General features: G+C 42.2%; 1 protein-coding gene across 3 annotated transcripts in view; it reads left to right on the top strand.

Annotated features, from left to right (window-relative positions):
- The first annotated feature begins 704 nt into the window (after positions 1 to 704).
- Positions 705 to 13,121, top strand: part of Golgb1 (golgin B1) — a 47,023-nt gene continuing 34,606 nt past the window's right edge. For 2 of the 3 annotated variants that reach the window (XM_055624782.1, XM_055624784.1), the window contains exons 1-7: positions 705 to 799; positions 1,999 to 2,151; positions 2,318 to 2,470; positions 4,531 to 4,659; positions 8,826 to 8,951; positions 10,704 to 10,826; positions 12,301 to 12,414. In XM_055624782.1, coding sequence (XP_055480757.1) covers positions 707 to 799; positions 1,999 to 2,151; positions 2,318 to 2,470; positions 4,531 to 4,659; positions 8,826 to 8,951; positions 10,704 to 10,826; positions 12,301 to 12,414 — 891 coding nt within the window. In that variant the 5' untranslated portion in view covers positions 705 to 706. The remainder of the gene's footprint in view (positions 800 to 1,998; positions 2,152 to 2,317; positions 2,471 to 4,530; positions 4,660 to 8,825; positions 8,952 to 10,703; positions 10,827 to 12,300; positions 12,415 to 13,121) is intronic. The other variant, XM_055624783.1, reaches the window with a different exon arrangement.

Here is a 13,121-nt window from a genome sequence, read left to right on the forward strand (position 1 = left end):
TCATTTGTGATGTCAGTAATATAAAAAATACTCATGCTTTATTGTTTTTATTGATCTCTTCTAAGAACTACTTTTGTTTTAATGGGTTTTTAATTGCTATTTAGTGATTTCTGCCCCAGGTTTTATTTGATTTTTTTCTGCTGATGTTGCTTTTTGTTTTCTTTTTCTAATTCCTTTCAGTCTTTTCTTAATATAAAGATTTATAGTCAATTTTGAACAGCGATTCTTCACTGAAATCACATGGTTTGTCAGAAAAGCTACATGAAAGAATGAGGTTCTGGGAACACATGAAAAGGGAAATTTTGCTGAATCATGGAGTTTAATTGGAAAATCAGAAAAGGATAAATCTGAGAGAAGGAATACTTAAGGTTTCATTTATAAATGGAACTATGATAACAAGACATTAAAGACAGTCATTAAGATGTACTTGACAATTATGTTCTTGTATTTCAAGTGTTCTTGCACTTTATTTCTCAAATTGATCCTATAGTACGGCACCTGAGCAGGACAGGGCGTGGCTACCCCGTATGTACCAGCTGGCTCCACGCTGTATTTAGTGTGTAGCACTGGTACAGTTCCCTTATTTCACATAGATGATACGGGTCCCAGTGTCTAACAGTCTCTGTCTACCCTGTTCATTCTCTAACAGCTTGTATCTGTGTTGACTGATCCATTGTATTTTTTCTTTTCTGTTTCACCTGCAGAGATGCTGAGCCGCTTGTCCGGATTAGCAAATGTAGTTTTGCACGAACTGTCAGGAGATGACACTGACGGGAACTTGTCTGCTCCCTTAGAAGCTGTGAGTAGCTCTATTGGTCCAAACGGATGAGCTTACATTCTGTGCCCTTCTGAGGAGAATGACTTAAGGTAGAGGGATGTGAGCAACCTCCCTCGTGCAAAGCAGAAGTGATGATGTGTAAGGAAAAAAATTGTGACTCTGTCAGTGATCCTCTGCTGAGATTGTCAGCCAGAGAGCTGTGGCCATGGAAACCAAATCTAGATGAGCTTGGAAAGCTCTGTTGTCTCCTTGGCTTGTTTAGGACAATGTCTTAAGAAGTCATTCCCCCTCCCCCTCCTCCCCTTCCTCTTCCTTTGGGATATAACTCTGTTCCATGGGAAAGGTGAAAAAGTAAATGGGGAACTGGAACACCATTTGTGTTTGAAAACATCTGTTTACTTCCATAAATTCACTCCCTTCTTTTGAGACAGGGTGTCTCTATGTAGTCTTGGCTGTCCTGAATTCACTTTGTAGACTAGGCTGGCTTCGAACTCACAGAGATCTGCCTGCCTCTGCCTCCTTAAATGCTGGGATTATAGGTGTGCCCCACCTCACCTGGCCAGTTTCCCCTTCCTTGTATTTTGCATTGTACCTTCCACCCCGTAAGGATCAAAAGAAGTCCATTAGCTTTTTGAAAGACAAGCAGTGAGCCAAATGGTTAAGGGAAATATTTTTCAATTTTCAAATGACATCTTTTAATTTTTGTTGTTGTTTATTTCATCTGAGATGGGGTTTCATGTGTCCCAGGGTGGCTTCATGCTTGCTATGTAGCTAACCAGAGATGACCATGGACTCCTGATCTCTCAGCCCCTGCCTTCCGAGTGTTGGGATCATGGGTGTGTGCAGCCTTGCCAGTTGGTGCAGTGCTGGGAACTGAAGTCAGGCCTCAGTGTACAAGTCATTCAGTCTACCAGCTGAGCCCCATCCCAGCCCTCAAGTCAGCTTTACTTTTAAGCTTTGGGTTCCTCCATTTAATAGTATGTAATTCTCGCCTCCCTTTATTTAATTTTCCTTTTGATAAAATTAGGGTAGTAATACTTTAGGTTAGACAAGATGCTTACTACATTGTAACAGTGACAATAACTGTTATTGTGTTAGTTAGGACTCAGAAGTTTCTAAAGAGAGGAGTTGGGCAAAGGATGAGGTGAAGTTGTGGGAATTTCCTGAGGGTAGCTAATGCCTTTTTCCTGAACATTTTTTTTTTCTTTTCTAAATGCCAGGAATTACCCCAGGCATCTGACATGGAATTGAATAATAGCACACAAGAGGATGTTTTGGAACGCCTGGCTCATGCAGAGAAGTTAGTAGTGGAGCTAAAGGATATTATTAGACAGAAGGATGCTGAACTCCAGCAGAAGGATGAAGATCTGCAGGTATGGCTGTCCGGGTCACTTGCTGAGCGTGTGATAGAGATGGCACTAGCTCAGAGCGTCAGAGAACCTGCTTCTTATTTCTAAGTTTAGCGTGCTACGTGGCAGAAGTAAGTCGTGTGCTGGGTAGCTGGTGAATTCAGTTCTTCTCTTCATTGCTCTATGGCAGGAGGAAAGAAAAGCTGCTGAAAACAAAGTTAAGAAAATAAAACTTCACGCAAAGGCCAAGCTCACATCTTTGAACAAACAAATAGAAGAAATGAAGGCTCAAGGAGGGACCGCCTTGCCTACAGAGCCCCAGGCAGAGGAGCCGCTCTCCAAGGTATGAGGACTGGGCTCAGACTTGGTGCTTCCTGAGCCAGGAGCCCTCCAATGCAGCAGGTCTGTGCTGAGCGCCTACACAGGATTGCTGCCCTGTCCTACCATCCTGTGGTTTTTATGGACTGAAGGCCACACGGGGAGAGCAAAGGCCAGCAGAAAATGGGGGCTTGACTGGGCAGTGGTTACCCAGACTGTCAGAATTTTAAAGGGCTGACAGGAAGAAATAAGTACTAAAGTGAGACAGAGGCGAAACATATACTTTGTGGATGAGTTTGATTATTGGTTAGAACGTTAAAAACTTCCCCCTGAGGAGGAAGCAGCCTTGCCAGGCCATAGAGGAAGACAATGGAGCCAGTCCTGATGAGACCTGATAGGCTAGGGTCAGAAGGAAGGGAAGGAGGACCTTCCTATCAATAGACTGGGGGAAGGGCATGGGAGGAGAAGAGAGAGGAAGGGTAGTATTGGGAGGGAATAAAGGAGGGGGCTACAGGTGGGATACAAAGTGAATAAATTGTAATAAATAAAAATAAATTAAAACAAAACTATGATCTCTAAGATTTTGCCCCTGTTCTGAAATCCTTTCATTCCTTAACTAATACAGCATGTTCTCTACTTCTGTAAGCAAATAATGGTGGGTTAATTTCTCATGAGCTGTGGCTGAGTTGCCGGGATCACCCTGGCCTCCTTGTACAGAGGCTCCCTCGGCTATGGCTGCCACCACAAAGCAGTGTGTAGTCAGGGCGCAGAGGGACCAAAGAAAGCTGTCTTTAAGGAGTGTGGTAGCGCTCCAGTGCACATTCTCCTCAGCTCTCCACTCAGAGTCGCATTCAGGCATCTGTTTAGAGAACAGAAAACACCCGTAGTTTGGAGCATTTGTGCAGATTATTCCGGGGCAGGTGTGTCACTCATTGCACGCCGACATCTTTTTGTTTTCCTAATTTGTCTGTTGCACTCTGACTCGCTGTATTATTATTCTCAGAAATGTTAGTTCATGGGGAGGGGCCTGGGTTCAGGCTCAGATTCAGAGCCACAGCCCTTGAGGGCTCTTCGCAGTGCCATGCTTAGCTGTGCCCTACAGGGACTAATTACTCAGAAGACAGCACTTTTTCTTGTTGGCACTGGGGCTGTCCTTCAGTGGAAGAGCACCTGTGTAGTGTGTGTGAGGCTTAGCTCCTAGCACAGCAGGGCGTGAGAAAGAAGAGAAGCAAAATACAATTAGCCTCTCACAGTTGATTTTAAAAGCAAGGTAATTTGTCTGAATTATTTTTCTCCTTCATGGTTCCTATGGTAACTCTTTCCCTGGCTGTGGTGGCATGCACTGACTTTTTTCTTTCCAAGTTCTTTCCAAACCTCCCTTGAGTCATGTTGTTAGTTTTTTACATTATCTATTTTATATCTTGCTTTTTTTAAATTTTTGCTTACTTCTTCTGTAGCCCTTAGGCCTTCAAAGTGTTCGCATCTTATACCATTGTCTTCTTCTCTATTAAATAAGTGATGCCCAGTCAGTCCCAGTCAGTCCCAGCAACCCTTTAGCCATGGTATACTTAGTGCAATGTGTGTGGGAGCAGGGGAGACAGGAAAGAGAGAGAGAGAGAGAGAGAGAGAGAGAGAGAGAAGGATCAAGGAAAGGTGTCAGATCCCTTGGAGTTGGAATAACCGGCGTTTGTGGGAGCCCTGGCTTGTTGTCTGGGTCTGGCATACAAACCCTAGTCCTCATGGTTGTATAGCAAGCTTTCTTAAGCTGAGCTGCCTTTCCAGCCCCAAATTCATTGCTTTTTGTTAGTTGTTTTGTTTTGTTTTTTTTTTTTTCCTTGCTCTTGTCATTGTTTGGGTTTGTTATTTGTTTTAGATGGGTTGCTCTGCATAGTTCTGGCTGTTCTGACACTCTTGATCAAGCTGGCTTCTAACTCAGAGAGATCCTCCTGCTTCTGCCTCCTGAGTGCTCCTGTCTGTTTAATGAAGCTGAAATTAAATGTCTCTAAAGTGCCAGTATTGTAAAAGATAAAATATATGCTAATTATAACTTTTAAGTAAGTGACTTTAATCTCTTGACTTTTTCAGCATGATAAGAGTTATACGGAAGAAGAGATGGAAGTAGAAAAAATAAAGCATGAACTCCAGGAGAAGGAGAAATTAATTAGCAATTTGCAAGCCCAGCTGGACCAGGCACAGTCAGAACAAGCCTTGCAGGTAGGAGTGAGTTACCTCATCATTATTAGCTCAACAAATCACTAATGGCCAATGGGCATAGATGGTAAATGCCTCTTTTTAGATAGGCAATAGCTGTCTCCCATTAGTCAGCCCTCCCTACCTGTTCCTCCCTCTCTTCCTTAATTCCAGGCCTAGTAATTGTCTTAGAGTTTGCATTGGTGTGTGGCATTCTCAGTGGATATTTGTGCATACTCAATATATTCTTTCCGTACGTGGTTCACATGATTTACAGCATTTGTTTTTTCCTTGCAGATTTCAGTTTCTGATAACTTTATATTATCTTTATCTTCAGTATTTATTTATTTTTAATTTTTATATTTTTTCTTCACAATTAATTGATTATATATCCCAGTTAAAGCCCCCTCCCTCAACTCCCACAGTCCCACCCTCCCTTCCTCTTCCTCTTATCCCCTTTCCCTAGTCCACTGAAAGGGGGAATACTCCACTATTGCCATTTTCCCATAGTTTGTTAAGTCTCATCAGGACTGTTTGGATCTTTTTCCTCTGTGGCCTGGCAAGGCTGCATCACCAGGGGCGAGTGATCACAGAGCAGTCAACTGAGTTCATGATAGAGAGGCCCCTCTTCCCCTCCCTCAGAGATCCACATGGAGACTGAGCTGCCAATTGCCCACAGCTGAGCAGGGGATCTAGGTCCTCTCCATGTATGGTCCTCTATTGGTGCATCAGTCTCTGCAGGACCCCATGGGCTCAGATCCTTTAGCTTTGTTGGTCTCCTGTGGGGCTCCTGTCTCTTCCATGTCCCTCTAATCCCATTCCTCTCTTCTTCCATAAACTCTCTGCACTCTGCCCAAGTTTGGCCCTGAGTCTCAGCATCTGCTTTGATCCCCTGTTAGATGAATCCTTTCAGAGGACCTTCTATAGTAGACTCCTATCCTGTTTCCTTTCTTTCACCGCTTCTGGTATCTATCCTGTTTGACATTCTGCATGAGATTTAAGCATCCTCCTTAGGGTCCTCCTTAGTGTTTAGCTTCTGTCTGTCTGTAGATGACTGTCCAATATTATACAGCTAATATCTGCTCATTAGTGAAGGTATACCATGCCTGTCTTTCTGTTTCTGGGTTACCTCACTCAGGATGATCTCTTCTAGTTCCATCCATTTGCCTGCAAAATTCATGATTTCCTTGTTTTTCATAGCTGAGTAGTATTCCACTGTGTAGATGTACCACAATTTCTGTGTCCATTCCTCAGTTGAGGGACAACTAGGCTGTTTCCAGACTTTGGCTATTACAAATAAAGCTGCTATGAACATAGATGAGCAAATGTCCTTTTGAATGGTGGGGCATCTTTTGGGTATATGCCCAGAAGTGGTATAGCTGGATCTTGAGGTAGTACAATTCCCAATTTTCCTACACCTTCAGCAAAATGGCTGGATACAATTAGCTCAAAAAAGATCAGTAGCCCTCCTGTATACAACAGACAAATGGGCTGAGAAAGAAATTAGGGAAACAACACCCTTCACGATAGCTACAGAAGATATAAAGTACCTTGGAGTAACTCTAACCAAGCAAGTCAAAGACTTGTATGAAGTATTTATTTTTTTTATTTGTTTTTAAGATACTTTTTCTTCTTTAACTCAAGGCATTCTGTTTTGTGTTTTCTCTTATATGAGCTTTCTTTTATATCATTTTTCATGAATTTTATCATTTTTTGAACGTTTCTAATTTTGATTTTCCTTTCATGTCCTGTACAGTTTTTCTAAACATTTTTAACTCTGAAATAAGTTATAATTTCTTTCAGCATATTGTTCTGTTCCTTAGACTTAATAATTATTTGTTTGGTTTTGAGACAAGGTGTCACGCTGTAGCCCAGTTTTCCCTGGAATTCATAGCAGTCCTCTAGTCTCAGCCTCTTTAGTGCTGGGATTACAGGTGTGAGCCACCAGGCCTGGCTATTTAATGACATTATATAATTAGTCATTCTGTCTTATGTGTGAATATTTTTGCCTGCAAGCATGCTCTACATCCATGCTTAGTGGCCATGGAAGTCAGAAGAGGGCATCAGATCCCCTGCAACTAGACTGTAGATGAGTGTGGGTGCTGGAAACCAAACCACACTGAGCCACTGCCAGCTCTCTCATAGGGCGTTTGCACTGGATCCTCTTCTAGCCCTATTTTTGTGTGAAATTAGTTTTTCTAAACACTTAGGCGTGTTTTAGGGAAAAAAATCGTAAGACTCTGTTTTGTAGTTTTTGTTGTTGTTCTAGTCAAAGATGCGGGAGCTAGATTTCTCAGATTTGCGGCTTGTTTCCTCCCGCCCTTCACTTAGATCTGCACCAGCACGGTCCAACATTAACAGCCAGACACTGGAGTCAACTCATTCTCCATCAGCAGATGAATATCTGCACTGTGGAGCATCTGCTCAGTGAAATAAAACAGGAATTAGTTAAATCACTAGTCTGCCTTCCTTTTGAACTTCAAACTGTATGCTTACTTTTGAATTAGAAAAATTATTCAATTATCATAATTAACTTTATATTTTATTCTCATTTATCTTGCTACCAGCTATTATTCATGTTATATGCATATTCAAAAAGCACATTACAATATTACATACAAGTACAGCAAAAAAAAAAATCATTCAAACTGAATCAACTTATTGACGTCAACCACGTATACAGTGGCCATTGCACACGACCTTAGCAAACTCTTACCTAAGGGCCTGGAGAGATGGCTTGGTGGCCAAGAGCACTTACTGCTCTTGCAGGGAACGGTTAGGTCCCCAGCAACCACGTCAGGCAGCTCATAACCACTTGTAACTCCAGTTCTAGAGGATCTGATGCCCTCCGACCTCCACAGGCATCTGTATACATGCAGTGCACATAACTCATGCAGGCACGCATGCACACACATGTACATAGAAAAATCTTACATCTTTAATATATATATATTATATATATATATATATATCATTTGATATAACTGATAAAATCATGTAGTCAGACCAGAACAAAAATATGTAATAAAAAATACTTTATAATCTTTAAATTTTAGTTAAATGATACTACTTAAAGTGAAATACTTCTGGAGGCATCACATTTTAAGACTTCTTTAGCCTCATGTAACAGTTGATACTAAATTATGCAGCATATTCATACAATTTCCCTTTTTTCTTTATATTATCTTTGTTCTGTTTTTTGTTGCGGGCTGGGTCTCACTGTATAGCCCAGGCCTGTCAAGAACTCTCATTGAATTCACAGGCATATGTCACTGTACTCAGCTTTTTTCGCTAGTGCTGGAGCTGGAACCCAGGGCGTTGACCATGCAGGGCAGATAGTCAACCAGTTTGCTGCATCATTCCTAGCAGTTTCTTCTAACTGTATTTGCAAATCTGTGTCTCAGAACAGAGCCCCGTGACTCAGTTTTAAGACATCAGAGAGAGCATCTAGATTACCCCAGCCCTATTCGTCTTCCTTCCTGTAGAAGCCCTGCATTTACCCAGAGTCAAAGAATGGGAAGTGCTGCAGCTTTTCTAATGCTGCTACCATCTATTCCAACAAATAACTTCTTGGCTACCTTGTAAATCCCCGCCCCCCCCTCCCCCCAGGGTGATCAGATGAAGTTTGCTGCTGTCTATTACACAGTTTCTCTTCCTTCCTTCCTTCCTTCCCTTCTTTCTTTTTGTTTTTCGAGACAGGGTTTTTCTGTGTAGCCTTGGCTGTCCTGGACTCACTCGCTTTGTAGACAAGACTGGCCTCACAGAGATCTGCCTGCCTCTGCCTTTGAGTCCTGGGGTTACAGGTGTGCACCACCACTCCCAGCTATCATACAGTTTCTCATGCCAAACAAATCCAGATTTCCGTGGTTTGCCTTAACTTGTTTGCAGCCTTTGGTTGGTAGGGTATCTTCCTACCTATGTTGTCAATACTGTCCATGTTCTTCCTTTCACTGTTTAGTTTGTCTCTTTACTATATGAGCAAAGATATTGAAAACAGTGCTGCTATCGCTTATGTCTTCTCCTGACAAATTTTGACATTTCAATAATACTTTAAAAATTAGTATGTGGAATTCTTTTTTTGTGCTAAAGTAGAAATTAAAAGGAAATACAGTAGATGTTCCAGACAAATGAGAAAGTCAAGGAACTAAGAATTCTAACCCCTTTGCTTAAGTAAGTGTTTTCCCCTTCAGTTGGATAAGAGTTCTGCAGAGATGGAAGACCTCATGTTGATGAAGCAGCAGCTCCAAGAAAAGGAAGAACTCATTAGCACTTTGCAAACTCAGCTCAGCCAAACACAGGCAGAGCAAGCTGCACAGGTAGGATGATGGCACCTTTACTAGAATAAAGTGTCATGGGATCCAGTGTTGTCGTGTGGAAAGTCAGTCCCAGCAGTCACTTTCAAAAGCTTGGTGGGTGAAAGCATGGTAGCCAGGATGTAAAGTCAAAGTTAGGAGGGTACAGGGGAAGAAATTAGAAGTATGGTTAAGTATGGTGGGTGGTGCATACAGTAATAAGAAACACCGGGACATTTATGTTGATGAATTTGCCATAGCTTTATCGATGACTGTTTTTGACTCCTAGTTCCAGCACTCCATTTTAATAGCACACAGAAATTCTGTCTCTTGGGAGTGGACTTGTGCTGAGGTCAAAAGGAGACTAATAGACAAACCAAAAGAAATGCAAATTATTGGCTCTGTTGTTTCTATAAAGTCTTGTTAGAAAAATACATCTTAGTTTTAAAGTTACTTGAAGAACATAAAATAAAGAAATGGTAAAGGATATGAAATTCCTTGCTAATGGCTCTAGTCTGAGCCAAAGTCAGCCTGTTTGTACTTGAACCCTTAACTCTCTGTTTTTCTCAGTTTCCTGCCTTGACACCCTACCACATAGTTCTCCTCTGAGAATACTTTTGGATCATGACACATTTTTAACCCTGAAGGGTTTTTGCACACGGGACACATATATATCTGATCCTAGCCATTACATATAATGATAACAGGGGTATCTTCTACTTAGGAATGGCCAATGCTTATATACACAGTTAGAATTATATATCCAGAAATTGATAAATTCATTCCGGTAGCTTCTGTTGTGCCTTTAATATACAGTATAGGGTAGGAAAATGTTACACATTTTTTAATCTCATAAACTGCTTGAAACAAAGGCAACCAAGACATGAATATGTTAACAGGTTCGTCATGGAGCAAGCCACTCCAAATAAAATTCCAGAAGGCTAAAGTGTACAGATGACAGGTTTGAGACCAGTGTTGGCTACATGGCAAGTTCCAGGCTAGCCCAGGCCACACAGTGAGACCCCATCTCAAAAAATGAAAATTATAAAAGTAACATTAGCATCAAAGTATTTTGAGAGAAAGAACGTATTTTATGAGCACGGCAGTTATAGAAGTTATATGTGGGATTTAAACAGAACCTGAGAAATAGACAGTACTCTAGGTAAGTGTCGTTCTCATTGGGGAGCAGAGCTGGGAAAGGCAGAGAAGAAGAAAGCAGCACATCACAGGGAAGCCTGCAGGAAATGACAGCTGGACACAGCTTTCTAGGGAAGCAGTGTGCCCTTGTAAGCACACCCAGTTCTTTAATCAAAGCAAATCTTTGAAAACCGAACAACAACAACAAAAAAGAATAGATTTCTATTCGTAGAGCATCTTTACAGGCATGAAGTTCTGGGACTCTTTTTGAGCATGTTTGATACTGAAAGAAGTATCAGGGGTTAACAGAAGTCTGACTTCACTCGTGTTTAATTTTCTGTCTTTTCAGAAATTATAAGAAAAATACTCTTGCATATTTAAAGCATTTTTAGTATCCATGGAAATTTCTAATTAAAATTATATGAGTTGATTCTGAATTTGATAGTAGGCTCTCTCTCACGTCTGAAGTTACTGCTGGACCGCTTGCTCTTCCAACATGCCCTTGGCATTCTGAGCTGAGGTTTAGGGAGCGGCTCCCAGTCAGTGCTGTGTGCCCGTCTTTGGAGAGTAGGCTATATGCGTTGTCTGTGAAATCCTCTGGAGTGTAACTTGTGTAGTTTCTCTGGTGTGTGTCTTCAGTTGAGTTCCATGCAGCAGGTGGTCCGAGAGAAAGACGCCCGCTTTGAAACACAGGTTCGTCTGCATGAAGATGAGCTGCTTCAGTTAGTGGCCCAGTCAGATGTGGAGACAGAGTTGCAACAGGTGTGTTGCTCAGACTCCGAGGAATGACTGTCATTTTAGTCAATGTTTAATCATGACTTCACAGCCGCCCTCTAGCCACTGCCCTTCCCCCTGCTCTCCACATGGCCTCCATGGCTTCTCATTGGTGCCCCTGTCTTTTGTTGCTTATCATCTTTTTGTCTTGTCCTTAATTTCCCTTTTTCCTTATCGCATCAGGTTGGAACTTAGAACTTTAAACCTGAATTTACTTGGGGACTTAGTGGGAGTCCCCACATACGTGGGAGCCGTGGGCTGATTTTTGTTTCATTTGCCGACTTACAGCTACCATTCCTGCTCTAAACCTGATCCAAAACTTCAAATTGATGAAGTCAGTTTTGTATTTAAATAAACAAACAAAAAAATGGAGATAAAAAAAATGATTTTGAAGCCACAAAGTCCTTTATCAAATCAGTATTTTTTAAGTTCACTGAGTAGATACTGAAAATTGACTTCATTGTATTGGAGTTTACCATGTACTAACTCACATGTACTTAGAATGTGGAACTGTGTGGTTCCAGAAGGGTGCTGTAGTGGTACTTTGTTTAATCTGTGTTTGATGTATGTTCATGTACGTGCAGATGCATGTTTATGCACACAAGGGTGCATGCACACCTGTTCGTGTGTGGAGGCCAGAGGACAACTTTGGATGTCATTCCTTCCTAAGGAGCCATTCGTCTTGATTTTTTTTTTTTTTTAGCTCTTGAGGCCTCTCATCAGCCTAGCTCAGCAATTAGGCCAGGCTAGGCTGATTGGTTGGCCAGCAAGCCTGAGGAATACTGTTTCTACCTCAGAGCTGGGATTACAGGCTACAGGCTTGTTCTACCTGGCCTGGGTTTTTATGTGGATTCCGGGAGTTGAACTCAGGCCCTCACAAGCACTTTGCCAATTGTGCCATCTTTTCCAGCCTCTCATCTGTTTGGTCTTGAGTGAAAACTTGTTCCAAGTTCTAAGCAGTCTTTTGAGAATGTACTACCACATGGAGTTTCAGAGTTCATTACTTTGAATAATAGAATATTGACTATATATATTGATTTATTGATTTAATGGGTATTTTTCAAGTGCCTGCCCTGTGATTGAAAACAGAAGAGAAATGGTTTTTGCCTATACAGATTGCTCTCTTTTGTAGGTAAGAAATGCACGTTACCTATGCTTATTTAGGGACAGGCCAGGAACTAGATAACTTTGAAAGTGAGTGTGTGTCGCTTTACCTTAAGTGTACTAGGCTCCCTGATTCAAGGCCTTGCTTGCATTTGGGTTTGGTTGTTGCCACACTCTGGAGAAGGCATTTTGGAGACTCCCTTGCTGCCGGATGGGCCATGGCATGCTGGTGCCCACTCTTTGGTCTCTTAGCCTCCACGCTCTGCAACTAGCTGCACAGGTGCACATGGCTGTTTGGACGGCAGGCAAACACTCACCTTACTTATCTGTAACTAAACCGGAAATGTTTCCTTTCCAGAAATTGAGGGTGATGCAGAGGAAGCTCGAGGAACATGAAGAAGCCTTGCTGGGCCGTGCTCAGGTTGTAGACCTGCTGCAGCAGGAGCTGACTTCGGCTGAGCAGAGAAACCAGGTACTGTCTGCCCCCACTGTCTGCCAGCGAAGGCTTTGTCTCCACCTGAGGTGGTTGGTCGTGGGGAGCAGGTATAAAAGCCTGTGCGCCTGCAGAGGGTCGGTGCCATCTACTCGTTCTTTTCAGCAAACACTCTGTGCTTAACAATGGTAAAGCAAACAGTTCCTTGTCCTGGGCTTTCGGTTTGCATCTTTGTTGCACTTTTCCATCATCATTGTAGCTCTAGAATGCTTCTGAAGAATTTCCTATTTTTCTCTAGTGAGTTTCTTTTTCATTTTACCGTTTACTGTCTTGAGTAGTTCTTGTATTTGGTGTATGGTCTCTACTTTGGTCAACTTCCTGCTCCATTGAAGCGATCCTATAATGCAGTAGTCCCTTTGCATTATAGTCCTTTTGTCTTGCTATACAGTATGGGCCCATGCTTCGCATTTGGGCTTCTCTTACCTAGCTTTGGCTGCCCTGTGCCCTTGTCCTATCATCATATCCAAGTAGCCAAATTCTAATGCAGAATTGGTTCTAGCAACACAGCCTTTGTTTGTTTACCTGGGTGCTGTCTGCTGCCTGGTAAAGTCAGCCACATCCCCCTTCCTTAATCTTCAGCATGCTTCTTAAGGCAGCTTTCTCTGGAGCGTAGAAAGGTTCCCCCTCCCTTCATCCTCATAAAGCCTGAACCTGACTCTAGGTGTCCTCTCTGGGTGACCTGGGAC

Source organism: Psammomys obesus, unplaced genomic scaffold (assembly GCF_907164565.1).
Source record: "Psammomys obesus unplaced genomic scaffold, mPsaObe1.curated_primary_1811, whole genome shotgun sequence".
Lineage (NCBI taxonomy): Eukaryota > Metazoa > Chordata > Mammalia > Rodentia > Muridae > Psammomys > Psammomys obesus.